Source organism: Hippichthys cyanospilos, chromosome 2 (genome assembly GCF_059441005.1).
Source record: "Hippichthys cyanospilos isolate Australia breed blue-spotted pipefish chromosome 2, RoL_Hcya_1.0, whole genome shotgun sequence".
Classification (NCBI taxonomy): Eukaryota; Metazoa; Chordata; class Actinopteri; order Syngnathiformes; family Syngnathidae; genus Hippichthys; species Hippichthys cyanospilos.
In genome coordinates, this window is record NC_142370.1 from 13,350,741 (window position 1) to 13,372,186 (window position 21,446).

General features: G+C 38.3%; 2 protein-coding genes across 4 annotated transcripts; both read right to left on the reverse strand.

Moving 5' to 3' along the window:
* Positions 1–2,091: 2,091 nt before the first annotated feature.
* On the reverse strand, positions 2,092–15,367 carry mlpha (melanophilin a). Of its 3 annotated transcripts, XM_088407645.1 has the most exons (16): positions 15,342–15,367; positions 14,770–14,894; positions 12,826–13,047; positions 12,651–12,763; positions 11,924–11,968; positions 11,140–11,198; positions 10,979–11,068; positions 10,417–10,516; positions 10,141–10,331; positions 9,363–9,443; positions 7,513–7,734; positions 6,610–6,780; positions 3,295–3,456; positions 3,131–3,187; positions 3,001–3,046; positions 2,092–2,872 (listed from the first exon to the last, which is right to left on the reverse strand). In XM_088407645.1, the coding sequence occupies exons 2-16, from the start codon at positions 14,877–14,879 to the stop codon at positions 2,829–2,831; spliced, it is 1,713 nt and encodes a 570-aa protein (XP_088263771.1). In that variant the 5' UTR covers positions 14,880–14,894; positions 15,342–15,367; the 3' UTR covers positions 2,092–2,828. The 3 variants fall into 3 exon arrangements, with proteins under 3 accessions (XP_088263771.1, XP_088263772.1, XP_088263773.1); XM_088407646.1 differs by lacking the exon at positions 9,363–9,443; XM_088407647.1 differs by lacking the exon at positions 6,610–6,780.
* Positions 15,368–16,820: 1,453 nt separating this feature from the next.
* On the reverse strand, positions 16,821–20,290 carry LOC148427433 (CD59 glycoprotein-like). The gene is made up of 5 exons (XM_088408884.1): positions 20,213–20,290; positions 19,976–20,054; positions 19,678–19,779; positions 17,957–18,030; positions 16,821–17,883 (listed from the first exon to the last, which is right to left on the reverse strand). Exons 2-5 carry the CDS (start codon positions 20,028–20,030, stop codon positions 17,761–17,763), a joined length of 354 nt encoding a protein of 117 aa, XP_088265010.1. The 5' UTR covers positions 20,031–20,054; positions 20,213–20,290; the 3' UTR covers positions 16,821–17,760.
* Between the last annotated feature and the right edge of the window lie 1,156 nt (positions 20,291–21,446).

Genomic DNA, 21,446 nt, shown 5'->3' on the forward strand with positions numbered 1-21,446 from the left:
ATGCTATTTCTAAAATTATTTTTCCCATGCACTTGCCAATAATATTTTCTATAGTCTCCTTCTGAAAACCTCCCCATTTTTTTAAATACGGGAAATTAGCACTCTATAAAACAGTGCTTTATAAAAGCACAGAGAAATAAACAGAATGAAAAAAAATACATCTGTTTGTGCATCATTTGTGCCAAGCTTGGATAGAACAATCACTACTCCTTAGAGACTAAATGAATTTCAATAACAGTCACTTTTTTAGAGTGGTTATAGAATATAACCCTAACCCTAGAGTAGGGCTGCACGATTACGCCCAAAATAATAATCACAATTATTTTGGTCAGTATTGAAATCGTGATTATTAATCACGATTATTCATCAGGTTTGGTCAAACATGTATATGTATTGCCCTTTTTTTTTTTTTTAAACAAGCAGTATATAAACAACGCTTCAAGGCTTGATACTTACAAATAATAATAAACCAAAATAAATAAATACATAAATAATACTTAATGGCAAAAACTTGGCACATGGGGCAACACAGCTAACTTACTTGCTCAGTGTAAATCAATGAAAAAATAAGCCTACTTAGAACCAAGCACATTACTTACTTTTAAGGAAATTGTAATCAATTAGCTGTCACAATGTCATTTTCGGTCATTTCAAACCCAATTTAATCCGGATTCCATCGGATTTTTCAAACTGGCTCTCGATTGACAGCTTTCACTGTAAATATTAGGAATCAGGTGAGGACCTCAACGCCATTTCTCACTGGTAAATAATACTGTATATTAGGGTGAGAAAATAATAGGCTTTGGTCATGCAAACATGTGGGAAACATTGCCCCCTAGTGGTAGTGCTTCATTTGACTTGTAATAAGAAAAGTGCTTGTACATTTTTAAAAGTTAATATCGCTGTGGATCACCTTAATTAATTAAGGTGATTAATGTTTTCTATTATGTGTTAGCATTAGTGGGGCATTTTTAAGATGTTTGGTTTCTTTACAAACACAATGTGTAATTCTCTTTGTTTTATGTTTGGTTTGACAGTAAATTTCAAGCAGGAGTGGGCAATGAATAGGCTGAGCCTCTTTTTTTGAAAAATATTCTTCATCTGCCAAACTGCTTCTCAGAGTTCTTTTTTTTTTTTTTTTTACATTTATTTACACTTATAGAACGTGAAAAAAGTGAAACAAACAAATGAAAACACAATATCTGTACAACAAGAGAAATGATGTGATCCAAAAATGAAACAAGATAGAAGTTGGTATATTGTTTATTGAAAAAGTGTCTGTTGTATGCAAATCGTACAGAAGAGCGAGGGAATGCTGTGCAGTGTGTAATGTGAATGAAATACTTTATATGTTTTCCTATATTATGATTTGAAATTTATGATAATGATCGTAAGAGTCACACATAATGAGAATACTACACATTGACTATTCACATCTATGCACCTATTTCAGGTCAGAGCCTAATCCCATTCGTCCATTTTCTTGAACAAGAAATGAAGATATTGACTTTAATATTCTCTCACAATATATGTCAACAATAATTTATTTGGATATAAAATTGCAATAATATTATACTGTAGATAGCAAAATGAAATATTTTAAGTCCATTTAATTATTATAGACTTAATTTACAAATGAAGTTACAGTATCTTAAATTTTAAATTCAGACAGCTCAAAGACAGGGTGGGTCAAATGGGATAGAGGGACAGACGCCAGAAAAACCGGCAGACCAACACCAGTAATGGAACCTATTCGTGGGGGGCACTTACCAGGCTAAACGTTGAGTAGTGAAAATATCCAAATAATTGACCCCCATTATAACGGCATTAAAAAAAAAATCTGAGAGAGGCATTTTCCAAGTTACCCCCCCCCCCCAAAAAAAAAAAAAAAAAAAATATATATATATATATATATATATATATATATATATATATATATATATATATATATATATATATATATATATATATATATATATATATATATATATATATATATATATATTGAGGATAAAAATCCTGCAAATAGGTGACCCCCTGGTTTCATACTTTGAGTATTATGTGGGTCTACAGTTTTAAAACCTTCCTGTATTTATATTTTCAAATGATCTTTATTTGTGGAACATGTTTTTATATTAACATCCAAACAATTGAAAGATTCTACACGTTGCAAAAAGATAGATAGTGATGGCCAAAGAACTCCATCTCCTTTGTGCAAAGGAAGAAGAAAAAAGTAGTGGAAAAAATAGGGCGGTTTGATACCTACAAAAACAAACTGATACCAGTATGAGTATTGATTAGTCACCAATAACAACAATAACAAGAACCGATGCCACTAATACATACAATACACAAAACTTGCCCCCAGGAAAAATGACATCATTTTTAAACGCCTATATATTCCAAAGCAGTTTTCTTAAAATTTTATTAAATGAATGGTAATTTTTAAAACTTGAATTCTAACTTGTCATTTGAACTTCATGATCTTAAATCTGCTCCATGAGAGCAACCACCATGAGTGCCGATACTGTGAAATAAAGCCAGGTATCAGTCTGATGACAATATTTGGATATCTTGTATCAAAATTTGGCTATCTTATAAAAAAGGCCCTACTGTAATGAAATAGAACATTTGTTTTGTTTTTTGCAAAAAGTTTTGCAAAAAGTTTTTTTTCGTTTGTTTGTCTGGATAGGAGTTTTTGTATTCTAGCCATCGATTATACAAAGTATCACGTTTGTATTTCATTCATTTCATTGAAAAGACTTAAAAGAGAGGAACACATGTTTTAAATTCTTAGAAACCTAACTAAGCTGAAGAAACTTCTGAATTCAAGGGATGTTGGATTTCCAAGCAGATCCATTTCTTTCAGATTCTGTGAAGAGAAAAAAACAATCCATCATTGGTGAATGGGGGGGGGGGGGGGGGGGGGGGGGGGTCGCCTTTTTGAGGATTCTAGCCATTACCGGAATAGCAATGAAATTGCAATAAAAGCTGTCTTACTGGCAATCTGCTCTTGACTAGACTTCTTCCTTTGCGATCCAGAACTCTGAAACAAAACATTTCTTTTTAGACTGAAAAGAATCATTACATTTTGTGACAACGAAGCAAAAAAATATTTCCCGTTCGTTACCTTCTTTTTGGATCCTGCAGCTCTCAGAGCTGCAATCTTACTTTCGATATCGGATACCTGCAGAGAAAAGAAAGTGTCGTCGTCTTGATTTTGGGCATTCACGCACACAGTACGTAAGGATTAGAAAAACAAGGTGAGTGGTTGATATGTTTGGCTCCGTTTACCTCGCTTTCAGCACTCTGCACCCTAGCTGCTGTCATCGCCACCACGTCCTCCAGCTCGGAAAGTTCTGAATCTGTTGCGCCGCCGAAGCGATTTTTGGCACTTTGCTCGAGTCGCCGCAGCTTCGTCTCCAGTTCGTACGACTGCCCCGCGGCGATGTACACCTGTGGCACATGCGTGCTGTATAAAATAATGGTCTAAAATAATATATATAAAGAAAAACATCTCAAACTGACTAAAATAAAACTCCTCACACACATCCAAAAATGTTCCATGGCAAAATAAATTCTCACTTCAAGTTTTTGTTTTACCAATAACCAAAATACACAGAAAAAAAGCAAAGGCTTTTCCTGCGTGAAATTGTTTGTAAAACATGTTTTGGTTGAGAGTAAAAACGTGTGTGAAAGTTAAAAATTGTGACTGTGCGTTGAAATTCAAAATTGAACAGAAATGAACAGAAAAGCGATATCAAAATTTGATATTTTTGAGTATAGAAGTGTGAGAGAGGATTGGGGAAAAACAGTTCCATTGGTATGTGAGACCAATTTTGCCCGTGTGAGATTTTTGGGTTGCAATTTTTGGGGACTTGTGTGAGTGCTGTTTGAGTGTATGTAGGAGTTTGTTTGTTGGATGTGCGAGGGTTTTTTTTTTTTATGTGTGTGACAGTTTTTGACACATGAGTTTAAGAGTTTTGTCGTGTATGGGTTTTGCCTTGTGAGAGATTTTTGGTGTTGTTTTTATGGGTGAAGTTTTTTTAAATGGGAATTTATTTGGTGAATGTAAGAGCTGTTTTTGTGCATGTGATAGCATTTGGGAATTTTTTGGGGGGGGTAAGCACTATTATCAGGGAGTTGGACATTTATGGATGTGAAAGTTTTTAGGATGTGTAAAATAAAATATATGAGTTTTGGTGAACGTAAGAATTTTTGGGTGCCTTTGTGTTTCCTAGTTAAATGCAAGTTTTAGGTTGGTGTGAGAGGGTTTTGGTACATGAAAGGTGTTTTGCTGAGCCTGGAAGTTGATGTCTTATGTGAAAGAGCCAATGTTGGGAGTGATGCATGACAAAAGTAATGTCATTTCTGTAATGCATTACTTTTTGTTGTAACACGATAGCGTAATGCATTACACACACAAAAATTGCAATATTTTACCCGGTACAAATGAGAGTTAACGCAAAGCATTACAATGCTTTTTTTTAAACTGAAAGTGGTGTCGTTGTTTTTTGTTTTTTTTCCTACAAATTCGCCAAAAATATGAGACGAGAGGAAAAAAGTCCAGGGCAAAATGTTTATTTTCTGTTATTAGTATCTACTAACAGCAGAGATGGGTGCGGCAGCAGCAGACAACAGGTTGAAAATGGACAATGCGTACACAAGGTGGACATACGCCTATTACTTTCAAATCATTAGAGATTAAGACAAGAAAAATATAATAGTTTGTGCGTGACACCTGAAGAGCTGTCCATTTCACCAAATAGCACCAGTAAATTGGCAAACTATTTAGAGCGGTGCCATAGTAACGTGAAGTTAGCGAAAAAAAAAAAACACGCGGAGGATTGAGAGTGAGGATAAAACAAAGCTGGCAAAATTATCATTCTCACTTTGACCTCAAGAGTTTAGGAGACTCGTGGCATCCACAGTGGATTCGCCAGCATTTTCAAACCTTGTCAGCAAGATCCCTGTCGCACCAAGCAATCATGACATGGTAAGCTAACACTAATTTTCACTTTACAATTGATATCAAGGTAATGGTAATCAATTGGTATCCAGATGAAGCATTCAAAAACTCACGTTAAACAGTACGTTCAACACAATAACGATGATGTAGAGTAGCGCATTAGCCAGGTTGAAACCATCTGTTTTTGAAACGTCTGTGCCTACCTAGCCGACTGAACATGAATTTGAATATTAACATTGACATTTTGGAATGCATTCACTGTTTCTGCCTAAAGCATTAAAATGCATCACTGTGCCGTGAAGCTAAGTAATAAAGGGATTATAATACAAAAAAAAATTATCTTGTCATGTCCTTAAAGGTTTACGATACAGATTAAATTGTACTGTTTTTCGGGTTAAGACAACTTTCCACGGGATGTCTAATGAACATAATGAGCCACACTTAGAATGGCAAACCCATATTTCCAGTTATGTTGGTGGAGTAATATGAAAGTAATGCAATAGTAGTGTAATGCCTTACATTTCAAATGCAGTAAGGTTGGAATGTAACTTAATTATTTTGAAACGAGGGTAATAAAAAATACAATACAGCATTGTAGTAACTTGCCAACACTGGTAGCTTTTTGGGGAGTGTGAGAGTTTCCTTTTAGTGGGTGGAAGTGGAAACGAATAGTTATGACACCACAAAGAAGCTGTTCAGTTACACTGCAATTTGGTGGCCTTACAGCAGCGGTCTCCGACCACCAGTCCGTGGACCATTTGGTACCAGGCCATACAGATATACAGTTCCAGTCATAAGTTTCGAAACACTATCTTATTCATCTTTTTTATTACTTATCAAGTTCTTGAATCGAATACTTAAGTTGGCAAAATTATCAAGATATTTTGATGGAATTATTTGGCAAACAAACAAAAAAAAAGATCACAAGAGAATATTTGATACTGTAAATTTCCATTCTTCTATGGTATGCTCTTTGCACATCTTGGTATTTTCTCAGTCACCGTTATGATGGATGTTTTATGACCGGGCAGGTCTTTCAATTCAGAGCTGTGCATCATCAGGAGTTAAAAGCTTGGGTTTCTTGACCCCTTAATGAAATCATTTGAATTAAAACGTATTTTCAAACTTTTGACTGGTACTGTATTTCTTTCTTTTTTTTTTAACAAAACAACAACAATTTGAAACACAGTATATATGCCCCAGTGTACTTTTTCCTGGAGGTGGGAATGTTTTAAGCAGGTTTTTATTCATTTATATCTGTCATTATTCTTTAAAGTGCCAGCCCTGCCTCATTGCCGATTGAGGGGTTAACATTTTGCCCTTGAAAGCCTCATTCACGTTGAGCATACCATTGACAGTTGAATAATCAAGGTAATAGAACATGCCAGTGCTTGAAAACACACCTGTCATTCACGTTCTCATACTTCTGCACTCAAGAAAAAAAAAGATTACCCTTGTTATTAATTTCATGGCTGCACGTATTTTTGTTGCTGTGTTTTTTTTCCTCCGTTTAATTGAAGGCATCACATTAGATTACCCGACTGGAGGACAGAAAAATAAACTTAGCTTAACCTTCACACACAAAGAGGTTAAGAAAGAGGGGAAGAGGCAAGAAAGCGTGCAATTTGCTGGCGGCTTACATTTTCCTCAAGTTGCCTGAACGCCTCATCGGCTTGTTTAGCATCAGTCCCTAACATGTTGGTTCTGTCGACCGGCTCTGACAGGCCAAACTCAACCATCGCATTTTCTGTGGCATTAATGGTTCTCAGGGCCTCAGTGGTGAGGTCACAGAGGGCGGCGGCGGTTGATCTCTGAAAGTCATGTAGAGGGACAGATGTTAGCAGGACAACACCAAACCTGCACACAGCACTACCAGCCTGAGGGCACCGCTAACCGTCCTCCCTTTATTTGCGTCAAACTGCAACTACCTCAACTCCAGTCGCCAAAAATCCCATGACCAACACCAATAAGTGGAGTATCAGTTCTATAAATTGAGAGCTTCACCTTCCAGTTTAGCGCTTGCTTCACCGCAATATCCGCCATGAATCTCAACAAAACCTCAGAGACACAAACTCCTTGACTCAAAAATAGGGATTTGTGTTTTGTGTGTGTATGTTTGTATAAGCATGTTGTGAGTTGCACGTTTGGATTTTTTGGGGGTTCTGGCCGGTACTTAGGAATTAAAAAGCCACATGACCTCTTTTTAAATGTGTATGGTATTATATTTCTTTGAGTTGTTCATTGACAACCATATCTTGATCAATTGAACAAGGTGGAAAGCAAAGCTCATGTTCAAAAGCGAACAGAAGATAATTTGACAGAATATGACATTGCTTTGAGTGTTAGCATACAACGCACTTAGATTCGGTTATGGGGACAAGCAAAAGCAGAATGGAAATGAGCTGACACACAGAAAGCTTGATGGTTGACAAATACAGTATGTCCAAATTTTAGTGAGCCACTCTCCTCTTCTGACCGTAATTCCAGCTTCTTATTTCCTGTCTCAGCCCTGCCCTCTTACTGAAGCAGCAGAGTCATCTTACCTTCTGTGCTTCACTTGGCACGTCATCACTGGATGAGCTGAGGTCCTTCATAGATTCCAGAGTGGCCGCTGCCCTGCCACCGGCGATGCTTTTTCCTCCCAAAAAGGTTTTCTTGTCCGCCTCGTCATCTGATGACAGTCGTTTGTTGCCTAGGTTGCCTGCCAGCTCACTCAACTTCTTCATCAGCTTCTCTTCCTCGTTCTGTCCCGACGACCCAGATCCCTGCCAAATAACGCTCATGAATAGAACTCATGAAATATACAATGGCAAATCGGTTACTCGGAGAAGTAACAGAGAAGTATGCTAGTTCAATCCGTGACAGATGCAATACAACAGGGAGACTGGCGGTTTCAAGGTGCAAGGTAGGACTGCATTAAGGATCAGGTGCGAGCACCTTTTAGTTTGCATTGATAATGGACAGATCGACAGAGGAGGTCTGATGGGAATCTTTGTGGACTACAATGTTTGCAGAACAAATTGTGTTCTTAAGTTAGTTTAGCTAGCATGTAGAAGAGAATCAAGAAAGGTTGAGGTATACGCTGGAGATGGGGTGATTTGTAAGGGGGTAGTGCCGTAAACAAGGTGCAGGAGTTCAAGTATTTTGGATCTAGTGTTTGGGGACAACAGGGAGTGTGGACAAGTTAGTTGATGAAGAGACTAAGGGCAGGACAGATCAGGTGCTGGAGACTGAGAGGCAGTGGTGCCATACTAGTTGCATTGTTTACAGTGGACCTGAGAGTGGCCCTTTCTCCTTATTTGTGTATAGTTTCTCACAAATGTCGAACAGGTGAACCTGACAGTATAATGTAAATGATCTTCCTGTTAGTCCTGTTACTTGTAATTTTCTATCGGAGAGATGCTAGAAATTTGTTTACTCACAATTCGCGATTACCATTTAAAATAGTGATTAGCGCACTAGCTCGGAAGTGTTAGCATGCTAGCTTAGTCTACTATTAACCATATAACAGACAAGTGGAGCATCGCATTCTATTGTATTTTATTTTACTATTAAATAAACAAAAAACTGCTTTTGTAACAGTTTTACACTGCTTATTTACTGTGACCAAAAATGTGCTAATCAACTTGTTTTATCATTGAAGGAGTTATCTATCTTTCTGGCAACCTGCAGGGATGTAGGAAGGGAAGTATAGTACACCTTATACCATAAAAAAAAAAAAAAAAACAACTCAAAATGTTGCACATTAATTCATCAGAAACAAAGCACAAGCACAAGAATAGCAGGAGGCATTTCCTTAAGTCTTTCTTTCTGTTTTCTACTGCTCAGTTTAAATACAACAGGATATTGATAACGATGTGAAATGATGGGTTTTAGTTTTACTGCACCTCCCCAAGATTTTAAGTCAGACCCTTTTGGCCATCCTATGAAAAAGATCTGGAGGCGCCTCAGGTGTTAGGAGTGATCCGTGATACGAAAGCTCCAGCCAAAGTGAAAGAAAATGGATTTCTAGAATGGTCGTGAGACCCGCCATGTGTTAGTGTTTAAAAACAGTAACAATGACCAGAACACAGGAGACAGAGCCAAATGTGGCACTTGAAGGTGCTGAGTTTCTCTGTGGGAAAGAAAAGGATGGACAACATCAGGAATGGCTTAACCAGAGGGACGAGACAGACTGGAATGTTTGGAACTAAATCTAGGGTGGTCACATTCAGCTCAGCACATTCATAGCTTGGTTATGTCTAGGGGAAGGACAGTAGACATGGTGGTCGAAGGATGCTGGAAATGTTGAAAAGGAGCTTCTTGACTGGAGACAAAGACTAAAATAGAGATTTATGGATGGGATGAGGGAAGGCGTGGAAACTGGAAATGGAGTAGAAGATGCAGACGTCACCTTGTCGGCAGGTGACATTTTTTCCTCCAAACGATTCAGCAGACCTTCGATGGCGCACATGCGTTTGTTCAACTCATTTATCTGCAGTCCAATCAAACACACGGAGCATCACCACTCAGTTGCATCATGGGAAAACAACGTTTTGGAAACAGGTATCTTTATTATAATACATTTAAGAAGGGTATATTCACCATTTATCCCATTGATTTTTTTATTTTTTGTTGTTGTTCTTCATCCCATTGAAGTATGTATGACGGTTCGGTGTAATAATTCGTGCGAATGCTGATTTTTATATAATGGCAAGACTTGCCAAGTTGGAATATCCACTATTAAATTTGTCCCCAAGAACTCAACTCGCCACACACTGAGAACTCATCTAGCTCTTCCAACCGAGCTACGAGTAGCCCCGCGGCTACGTGAAGGCATCTCAAGGGGTATTTGACCTATTAACGCTATTGTGTTGTAGTGACACTTTTACAAAACATTGTATGCCCTTATTATTATTATTTATTCATTAATTTTTATATCAAATCAAATCAAATCTTATTTGTATAGCCCTAAATCACCAAATTAATTTTTATATAGATGTGCTTTGTCATTAGCGATGGCAATTTCCAGCAGGTGAGCCAGAAATTAAACAGATATGATCTATAGTTTGGAGCAGCTGAATATAATACGCCCAAGGATGCCGCTACAAATGTAGTTACAACGATGAATAAATCAGAAACGGATGGCACAGGACTTCCCCCGTTTATGAGCAGCATACTGATTGGCTTACTGGAGGGTTTTGGCCAAGGTTCTCCTGAGATGAGGCCCGGCTGTTGCGGCGGCGATTATGGGGTGGCTGGTACATAGGCGGAAAGCGCGGACTCTCCTCCTCATCAGACGTGTCGATGTACTGCTGACGAGCCATCGAGCTGATCTTGGACAAAGATCGAGTCCGAACCATCCGATTCTCACCGTAATCATCTGGAGCGGGAAAAAAAAAATCCATCAGTCATAACAAGTTAAATGTTACATTCGTCAAATGTTTTGTCGGTGCGGTTTGTACCACCTCTCATGGCGAAACGATCCAAACTTCTCCTGCGATTCATTCTCTGTTGGTTCAAGTCGTATTCCACGTCATTCCTGTAGGCTCGATCCTCCTGAATTTGCTGAGATGTTACGCAGAAACACGCACTTGTGAATGTAACTCTTGCTGGAGCAAAAGTGATCCCTAAATATTATTGAAACTACCAATACATCTTGAGCACCCCCTGGAATGGTTTGTTTCGATAGTCTCCCCATATTGATGGCATGCTTCAGTTTGATTCATCAGTTTTTGGTGGGATTTTTAATGACAAGTCTTTCTCCTTGCCATTGCAAAAATGTTTGTTTTTTTAAATCACACACATTATTCTAAACATTAGGCTGATTAGAAAAAGAATACTAAAAAAGGAAGCATATTTTGTTGAGTGTGTGTGTGTGTGTGTGTGTGTGTGTGCACTCCTCTGATTGGTTGAGGAAAATAGTCAATGAGCTACTGAAAGGACAGCATTTAAGTGTGTGTGAGTGTTACCTGCTGTTACTCCTTTCGTTTGTGTCTTTGCCATAGGTATTGAACATGTGTGTTTTACCTGCACCGATGAGCGCCGTGAATTCGGGAAATAGTCCTCAGAGTCAAAGTCGAACGGATGAACTGACAGCAGCCGTTTATTTTTACGCATCTAAAATAGATTCAGTATTAAAAAAAAACACGCACACATTTTGGCAAAAATATTTTTGTCTTTTGTTTTACCGATTTGTATCGTTGCGCTTCATATTCCCCTTGATCATCGTCAATTGCATTGTAGTGGTCTGCAACGCAAAATTATTCATTTCATTTGTCCGTTCATGTCGCAATATGGTTGGATTATTGTACATTTAATATGTTACAGATAACTTTTCTACATTTAATAACATTTTTCTGTGATCGTTTTTCCTCACATTTACCACAGACCCTGGTAGCAAAAAGTGTGAGCAAGGAAGAAGGAGGCTAAAACACAAAACATATACAAAGTACGGGACCGTATCACACTTACTGTAACAAACAGATAAAATTGCCATGTGCGAAGCAAAACTGAATAACATAACAGGCAGGTACAGTAGAATAGAAGAAGGATACACACAGCCGCGAGTCCTGTTGCAATCATTTTATCAATCAATGAAAAAAAAAAACGCAAACAAAAATATTCTTTTAAACAACTTGACGAATGCTTCTAGTGAGACTCTACATGCACGGCGGATAATGCTCTGATGAATCCTGGACATTCTTATCCATTTACGTCCACATCACTCAACATACTAACCCTGCTTGTTAAAAAAATAATAAATATGCGGTTGCTATTTTGGCCATTCCGTCTGTTATGTGGAAAGTCTGAATGGAATCCTCCGGATATATAAGGGACTGCTCTACTGACATGTTGCTGAGACCGTAAAAAGAAGAAACAATGTGTTCAAATGAATTTTTGTTTTTCTATTATCGTACCAAGTGCAAACCATGTGTCTGTTGGAATGACTTTAAAGTAATTTAAAGGACTCACTGCTGCGGACATCAGGCATGCTCTGAGTGTCGTCATCTCGGCCACCTGTCACGAGAAGTACTTTGTTAGCATCTGGTGTTTTAGCACACATTTACATTAAGTATTGCAGTAAAGTATATTGTGCTCTTTTTCCGTTGCAAATTGATATTTGTGTACGCTGTATTTTCGATAGCATTAATCATCTATAGGCCTGTGGGTGATCAAGAGTCTATCCAAATTAACATTACAATGCTGAAAATGTCTTAATACAGGAAGTGCACTATCACTTTGAGGAACTCAGAAGTTGCAGCAACACTAATAGAAAGACATATGTTCTTTATCCTCTGTAAAGAACAAACAATATAACTGCTGGGGAATTATGAAGCCTCATCTGTCGCCATCTATGGTATGTATCTATGGTATGTGTGATACTTACCGCATGTAGCTAAGGTGCATTGAGGAGAAGCAAAGAAACAATGGGCATTGAAGCTAAAGCATGGAAGCTAAAACATTTTAAACTAATACTTGAAATCCTATTTGATAACACCAATTGAGAGCTGCTTTTCTCATTTAAAAATTCCGTTGCAGTATAAAGTGACTGTTATTGATTGGCATTTGATGGTTGAATGATGATAGTAAAAATATTGATCGAGGTTAGGGTTAGAGTCAACTAATAAAACCCGAATCTTACAGTACTATCGCATCTTCAAATTGAGCGCTGTTCAGACGGGACCTCCTCAGTGCTCACCATCTCCATTCAGCCGCTTGTATAGTGACCTCATCACCTTGGCACTCCCGAAACGTTTAAAACGGTTACGGATGTTGTCATGGTACCACCCTACGGTCCCGATCTTCAGAACCCTGTCGGAACGAACACGTGAATGAACCAAGCGGTACCGGAAATGCACGCACGTGCGGCTCACCTGGTCATGCGGCAGTTGTCGCACACCCAGCCGTGCTCCTTCTTGTTGTAGCGGCTACATGACTTGCAGATGAACATGCGGCAGTCCAGGCACTGACGCTTGCTGTTCACCAGAAACTTGAAAGGCTGCAGGCAGCGGATGCACAGCGAGTCGGCCAAGTTGTTCTGGGCGCCCAGCAGCTCGCGCTTACTGTCCTCTTTCTGGATGGAGTCCTTCAGTTTCCTGGGAATCAACAGGAGCGTATTTGTTCAGTTAAATCACCTTGAGTGGTTGAATTCATATCACCCAAGACAATTCAGCAATACACCGTGACCTTAGCCACACCAACCATTATGAAAAATCCATGGGTTATCATCCGTATTTAAAAAAAAAGAAAAAAAAATGCCGGCACAGCCTAAAGGACAGCAATATACAATGAGGTTTTTAAGGGGGCTTATCTGTGTGTTGTCTGTGGACTACAGTTATATATCTAGTCTTTGAGCATGAACTGACAAAAGTCCGTTCCGATGAGAGGCAAAATATCTTCGAAGACGGCGGTTCTGAAATGGGGTTGCGTGTCCACCGAAGCACCTCGGGTTGTATGTGGGATTTTAATGGGGTTTCTGTAAGGAATCAGCAAATCGAAATCAATGCTGATCAATAATGATTTATTATATTTTATAAATTGCAATATACTGTCTCCTTTAACGCTATACACCTTTATATTGTTACGTCTTATACAGTTGCACAATCTCATTAGCGACTCAATTTTGTGTCAGACGAGCTAGAAATAAAACAGGTGATGTTACACAATCAATCTTCTTGAGTTGCTGAATAGTATGCACCTCGTAATAACTCAGACACGTATGGCGCAGCCATCTGTCTCTTTTTTTTTTAAAAATAATTCAGAAAAATGCTTTGCGCTGGTTAGAGCAGGGGTGTCCAAACTCTGTCTTCGAGGGCCGATATCCTGCATGTTTTCCAGGTTTCTTTCCCTGACACACCTGATTCAACCGATCTGCTCATCAGCAAGCTCAGTGGAAGACTGATAATGATCCTGATCATTTGAATCAGGTTTATTGGGGGAAAAAAAAAATCGCAAAACATACAGGATACCGGCCCTCGAGGACCAAGTTTCGATACCGCTGGGTGTTACAGTACGCGGCTGAGAAAATATTTTAAATGGGACCATTGAAAAAAGGTCGGGAACCACAAAACAGTCCCGTTGTGATCGATTCAAGGCAATGAGAATATTTTGTTATTAGATTTGAAAAAGAAAAGTAGCAAACTAACGGGTCTTGTTCTAGATCATCACTGATACAATCATCGATATCATACTTGTTCGTTCTTCGCATGACTGAAAAACAACTGAGAATCTGACATGCGGCACGTAAGTCATGAAAATCAAATCGTGCTTATGATAATGTAATTGTGCTGTAACTGTAAATCCAGTTACGCTCGTGAGGATAGCGATTACAAATGTGATAATGAAATTGTAGATTTTATCATCAGAAGTTGCCAAATGGTCTCACCTACATTCTCTTCCATTTAAATGCCACAATTGTGCTACAATTGAATAATCTTGTATACTTGCATGTGTGTGCATGTGTGTGTGTGTGTACGCCCCAGGTCTGATGGCATTTTGCTTGTGCTGCGGAGACACAAGCGCGTCTTTGTGGCTTCTCCGTGTGACTGTCATGATGTACTCCAGTTTTCACGCTCACATTCCTTGATTGTTTGCATGAAAACATGTCGCATGACGTACGTCCAAAGACCTTCAACAAGTGACATTAAAACCCCAAATATATAGCTTCACATTTTTAAATTTGACCTCACCGCTTCCATGATCATACATTTCTGATGCAACCCAATGAGGGTGCATCAGCACCATACAATTGCAAAAAAAGGTTTATTCTTCAATTTGAATGCAAGAGTGTTTCAGTTTGTGTCAAGAAATCGACCCACCCAAGTCGGTCTTCTTCGTTTTTCCGAAGATTGAAGTCACGTTGAATCACCTCCCAGACATGTTTTGCTTCTTCGTCGGTCAGTCGAGACAAATCCAGTTTACGCTCCATGATGAGGTCACTTCTCTGTTGAGGTAAGAAATAGGTCAACTGACACACACACACACACACACACACATATATATATATATATATATATATATATATATATATATATATATATATATATATATATATATATTTTTTTTTTTTTTGTAAACATCATGTTGCAGGAGCAACACATTTTTCATCAATTATGTTGTTTTGTTTAAATATTGCTTGGTAATAGCCAGAAAATTCTCGATCAATGACAAAATGTATCATAAATATTCTCCAAAACACTTCTTTAAGGAAATACCAACTACATACTTTATATCAAAATCCTCCAACCTAAAAAGGGGAGTACATCAAAAGTAATTCCAGCCGACAAAATGTGACCAAAAAAACAATGTTTTGCTTTCTGGTTTCAAATGGAAATTCTTTTTTTTTTTTTTCTTTTTAATGAAAAAATGAGGAAAAGAAGAGAGAACTTACCTCAGTGCTGGAGCTGCTGCTTCTGAATCATCCAACGTTTAACTGAGAAGGTCAGCTGATCACATGTTCACATCCTCCTGACATCATCGAGCTCATGCTCACAATAAATACTTTGTTTGCTGAATGAGGACTCTGAAGAGTTCAGGTATCCACCAGGGTCCATTAAGAAAAGTACATTTCTGACAGTTACTATTTTTTTGGTGTGTGACAGGCTTTGAGATGTGAACCTCAACGGTGTTTGTTTGAATGATTCCCAGAGTTTTCAGGTATCTGTCTGCTAGAAATATTGTTCGCCACACTATTAGTTTCCACATCAGTTTACTTCAAAATGTGTGAGCAAATATATGGAAATACAGTGGGGATCATAATGGGGATCAGACATCCTGTTTTAACATTGAGAACCCCAGTTTTTAAATGTGTGTCCCAATTGAGTCACGGCAGATTTCACCAGCCTGTTTTGTGACATACAATACGTATCCTTTCAAAATGAAATATTTTTCAAAATAAAAACCATTTCAGGCTCGGATAACAAATAAAACGGAAATGGTTCATTATTTTGGGTGCAGCCCATTACCAGTTAATCTACGGACCGGTACCAGGCCACGGATCGGTTGTTGGGGACCTCTTATGGTTCACCTCTTTTACTATCATTTAAAACAAACAAAATATATTTCTTGTTTATAAATCTAGAATACTTGGAAAATTTGTTTTAAAAAATTACCACTTCCATAGATTAGATTACAGGACCTGGGACTTTTTTTGCCCCATTAGTATTTTATAATAACAATAATAATAATATCAATAACATAAATGTGCCAGAGAAGTGGAAATACAAGTACATACTAGTGTAGTCTATAGTAAAACACACATATATATGACATGTCAATAGACTATTTCCGCAGCACTGACTCGTTAATTCACAAGAAATTGTACAACGCCACCTACCTTGTTGACTCTGGGCCAAGCCACTGCCTTTTTGTGTATGGAAAAGTTGCTAAATGCTACTAGAATCTGTAAATAGGTGTGCAATGATTGGGATTACATTCATTAAATAAGTGTTTCATTAATTAATTAAAACATTTAATTAATGCTGCATCCAATTAATTAATGAGATTTATTTAATGAATGACACTTTTAATTAATTAATGAAACATATACTTATTTAATGGCACTTTTATTTAAGTATTGAATGGTACATAGATTTATTGAATTTTGGCACTTTTGGGCCTCCATTCGATTAAAGTTAATCTTGAAATTGAAAAATTGGCAACATGTCGCTGAGGGCTGTCTATGCCAGCCCTATACATTACCATTTTTCCCACTAGGTGGCACTATACTCCATGTGCTTGTCGCTAGTCCAAGACGAATGAATGGAAAAATGCGGTTTTGTTATCATCTGCAATAATTGAGTATTTCAGCATTTGTTTATTACGATTTTTCACATTATACCGTTATAATTATGCCAAGTAGAGTGATGAATTATTGACATCTACCGTTTATTTTGTTGGCAGTAGTTACAAGGAGAATGACAACATTTCAAAGTTACATGACCATTTAAACACAGGTGTCAAACTCTAGGCCCGCAAAAGCTTGTCACAATGTTTCATAACTAGCTTTAAATTGAAAACCAGCAGGGGAAATTATGGAAGCCATTATTCCCACACTGAACATGTTAAGGTAAAGGACAAAAAGTAGCCACATGGCAAGTCCGCCAACAAACACAATGCAGCTCAGTTTCTGGTTTGCGGACGACATCATGGCTAGCCATATGTTGTTGTTTTTAAGTAGCAAAGAAAAACCAGAGATTCCAGCGGCATTTAAACAGCCAAATAAACCAGCATTATAAGCCCGACTGTTTAAACCGTTACTGTACTTGTCTGCGTCATTCCCCAAAATAAAGACAAACTGTTGATATCTTTGGGAAAAAAAAGATTCAAACTGTGGATGGTTCACTTTGAATGTCAATAAATATGTCAATTTTAAAGGGAGATTAGCTTTTTGTTTTGTATTTTGGTCCCTTTCTGTATCGAGTGTGAACCAAACAATGACTTTTAACCAAATATAAAGGATATAGACCAAACCATGATTTTTTTTTGTGCAGTTTCTATACATCCTCTCACAGACTGTATTTCATGTGATTCTACCATTATGACCCGGTCCCTGCAATTATGTGATTTTAAGAAATCAACAAGTGATAATATGTTACTATTGCATATCATTACTATAAGACAAATATTGAAGTGTTTGTTTTTTTTTCAAGTGTTGAAATCGGGACCATATTAAAACCCATGCAAACGTCACTGAGTTTTTAAAATAAATAAATAAATAAAACAAAAGACGCCTGTCCAACCAAAAATAAGCTCCACATGGACATTGATGACGTGACAGGACGTTGGGATCAGCTGTCAAACGGGTGAGTTTAGCGGGTCACCCACCATGTAGTGGCTACACATGCCAGCACACCAATCAGAGAACTTGTTGCACCAGAATGGGCGGAGTTACACAGATCAGAGTTGCAGCACTTGAATGTAAAACTTGACACCTACAAAACAAAACGACACAAGTCGAGGTTGTCAGAAGACTGTCTTTCTTCACGAAGGAACTTTCTTTTCTACCTGTGGGAACATCTGTCCCAGTCGGCTGTACTCGCAGTCCGAATACTTAAGGCACTGGCGGAAGGTCATCCCTCCTGCGACACATGTACAAAGAATCAGCTGAACCTCTCACAATTTTTCTGAATAGAGTCCAAACCTGCTCAGTCTTGGAGATTCTTAAGAAATTCCCCTTCTAAGATACAAGCGAGCGACCCCACTTACAAGTCTTTCGAATTTTGTCCGCATTACATCTGCCTGTGGAAGTATGTTGCAGGTCCTTATAACTGTAGTCTTTGAGAGAATCGAATTGAGATTCGGTGCTAACTGAGAGAATCAATTAGCACCGAATAAAGTCGGCTGTGCCCGTTAGTAATGACCGTTTTTAATTTTTCTATGTTGCATCTGTAAAAATTCCAATGAAAGGCCTAACTTGCTTCCATGCACAGTTTGAAAGCTCGCCACACTAAGCTTAGTCTGACCGTGAAAACAGATATTAGTATTAAGTCTTCAAATTCTGGTGTGTTTGCACGATGGCTAAGTGGTAACATGACGTTAAAAAACAACAATATTTCCAGTAGGCTCTTTTTTCCCCTTATACAGTATTTCGAACAGAACACCTGTGATAGGGTGACCACCAAATTGTTTCTGTTCTCTGCCTCTAGTCCAAAATTAGATGGATTAGGTTCCATATTATCTGCAATCCAAATGAGGATAAACTGCATGGAAGATGGATGGATGCTAATAGTGCAGTTTTTTTTACAGCCAGAAGTGGAAGCTTCCACCTTATATTTAGAATTCTTAATGTGCAGAAGATATCTCCACATTTTAAAATCGAAATTGCGAAAATTGAAATTATTCATGTGCTCCACTAGATTGCAGTAAGCATCAAACCCCATTTTTATAAATTAAGAGTATATACAGGGGAAACCTTAGCTATGACTTTAATCTGCTTCGTGACCCCAATCTCAAAACAAAGCATTTTCAGAAACCAAGGTTATAGTTTAACTGGAGAGAATTGGATTGCAATCAATCCGTTCTAGCGGCAAACAATGTTTGCTTTATTTTGTTTAGTCTGCATTAGATTCTGTGCAAAAAAAACCTTGCTAATCTCTTGTCCATTTTAAGTTATAAAAAACAAAGTGAGCCCTCAAGCGATTTAAGGACCTCAGTTCCTAAAAAAGGAAAACAAATGCTAGAAGCATTTTGGAAACGTGTGATTTGGTCATCTGTGTTTATCTTTGGCATGGCACGCTTGGGAGTGGTTAGCACATCTGCTCAATGTTCAACTTTCCCAGGTTCAATTCCAGCTCGCTCCGGCCTTTTTGTATGGAGTTTCCATGTTCTTCACGTGCCTGTGTAGGTGTCCTCTGCGCACAGATATGATTGGGTGCGTGAATGGTGCGTGAACTGGTTGACAGCTGGCTAAGCGGCTGTAGAAAATGTGTGTGTGACATAAACGACCGGCATAGAGGGTAAAGTACCTGAGGATACACATTACGATTGCGCGTACAAAAATGACTCAATAAGAACATCTTGGCTCTGCCATATTTAGGAATGGTCTTGACCCAATATCGTAAGTTCCACGCGTGCCAACATGCAGCAGAAATGGTTGTTGATGTAAGGGCGCAGCGATGAATTCAGCAGGCAACAGGCATGAATGCGTAATAGCATTGAGGTGTATTCAAGTCATGTAAACAGTGTTGGGGTATAGAATAATCTAAAAAGTGCAATTATTACAGCACCTCTCTCTGTGAGCGTCAGACAGGCGTCGTCATAGCTGCAGTCTCGTTGCTTGGAGCAGCTGGCCGTGTAATCTTTACAACTGTAACAGCGAATTGCTGAGCCTGAAACGCAGTCATCACACATTTCACATCACTTGTTTGTCTCTGCAGGTTTCACAAAAAAAGAAGCAAATATAGAACATGATTTTTTTCTTGTCTAAAACGAGGTAATTATTTAACAATGGCTCAAATGTCATTCACCTGTAATCTGTAACAGTACATCAATTAAAATAGAAAAAAAATAAAGGACTAAACATACCAAGTCCCATCAAAGTGAAGCAAGTCAGCAGAAAGATGCTAAAAGAGAACTTCATGTTCACCTCAGATCAGTAAAAATTCTGAAATGACAAATATAACCACTTTGTGCTCTGTGCACTCCAAATAGACAACATTGACTATGTGTATTTGTGTGTGTGTGTGCGTGCATGTCTTGGTGTGTGCAGTGTGTTTGTGTGTGAAAGAATATGTGTGAGTGTGCGCAGTAGAGGGTCCTTACCCAATTGCAGAACTTGAGTGATGGCAAGTCATTTGCTAACTGACCCAAACTGCAAGGGACTGAAAAATGAGGCTGTGAGAACACACCCCCCAGGGTGGAGACTGTAAGAGCAGGTTCAATTGGTTGAAAAAGACAACAAATTCTTCGTTGAACCTCTTTTCACTTACCTATTTTCAAATTGACAGTTTTGATCTGATATGTAGATCTTTTCTTTTTTTTTTTTGTCTCAGAGTTTGATCTACGAATGGGCCAAATCATTTTTAAAAAATGCCATGGCTCAGTTACTCAATGTTTTGACTTCCAACATAAGAGGGAAGGCAGAATAACCCAAAATATAACAGCATTTAAATATTGACACCAAACTGTTCTATAAATTCTTAGATCCCAAGAAGATGCATTTTTCATCGTTCCGGCATACTGGAGCTAGCTAGCTAAATAGCACACTATATTGATAAAAATGGACCTATAGACCAGTTCAGAGCAGGTCTAAGTAGTGTTGCAGGTGGTGTGAGCCGTATTTGATAAATTTGATCAATGCACAGGCAGATTGGTTGATGAGATGAAGTGATGTCAAAACCAGAGCAATTATTTTTTTCTGGCTGAAATTGCACATTTATGCAGGCCTGATTTGTTAAAAAGTAATTTAAAACGTCTATTATTCAGCCTTTGAAAAGTAGTATGACAGCTGTCGCCAGCCTATATGGAGCACTTAAGTGCTACTAGCTACAAACACAGCTAACATTTGGTGGTGCACATCAGTGGTAGCTCTGCGAGCTGCTAACATTGGACCCACAACCAATCACTGGCAATAGGAGCCCAAAAAAATTGTGTTTTTTTTCTATTTAACCCTTATGCAGTGTTTTGACCATTTTGGGTCATTTACTTCCACATCATTCTTGCAGTAGTTTGGCCAAGGGATGGCACATTCCTGGCATAGTGATAACTAAGTGGTCATGCCATTTTGAAATTTGACATTTGACCCCGGGGTGTTCTTTCAATGCTTTCCCTTTGATGTGAAATGCCCTTGATCTTTAATCAAAGGCTTGGACAAAAGTACAGCCAAGGTAGTTGAATTACAGTACTCTGGCTCGTTTCGCCCCTGAACACGAGTAATAGTCCCTTAATGGAATCAACAACAAAAAAAATGTTCCTCTCCAATTAAAATAAAACTACAATCCCTGGGTTCACCACTGTCGATGACGAGCATGAAGGTGCAATGGACCAGTCGCCAGTC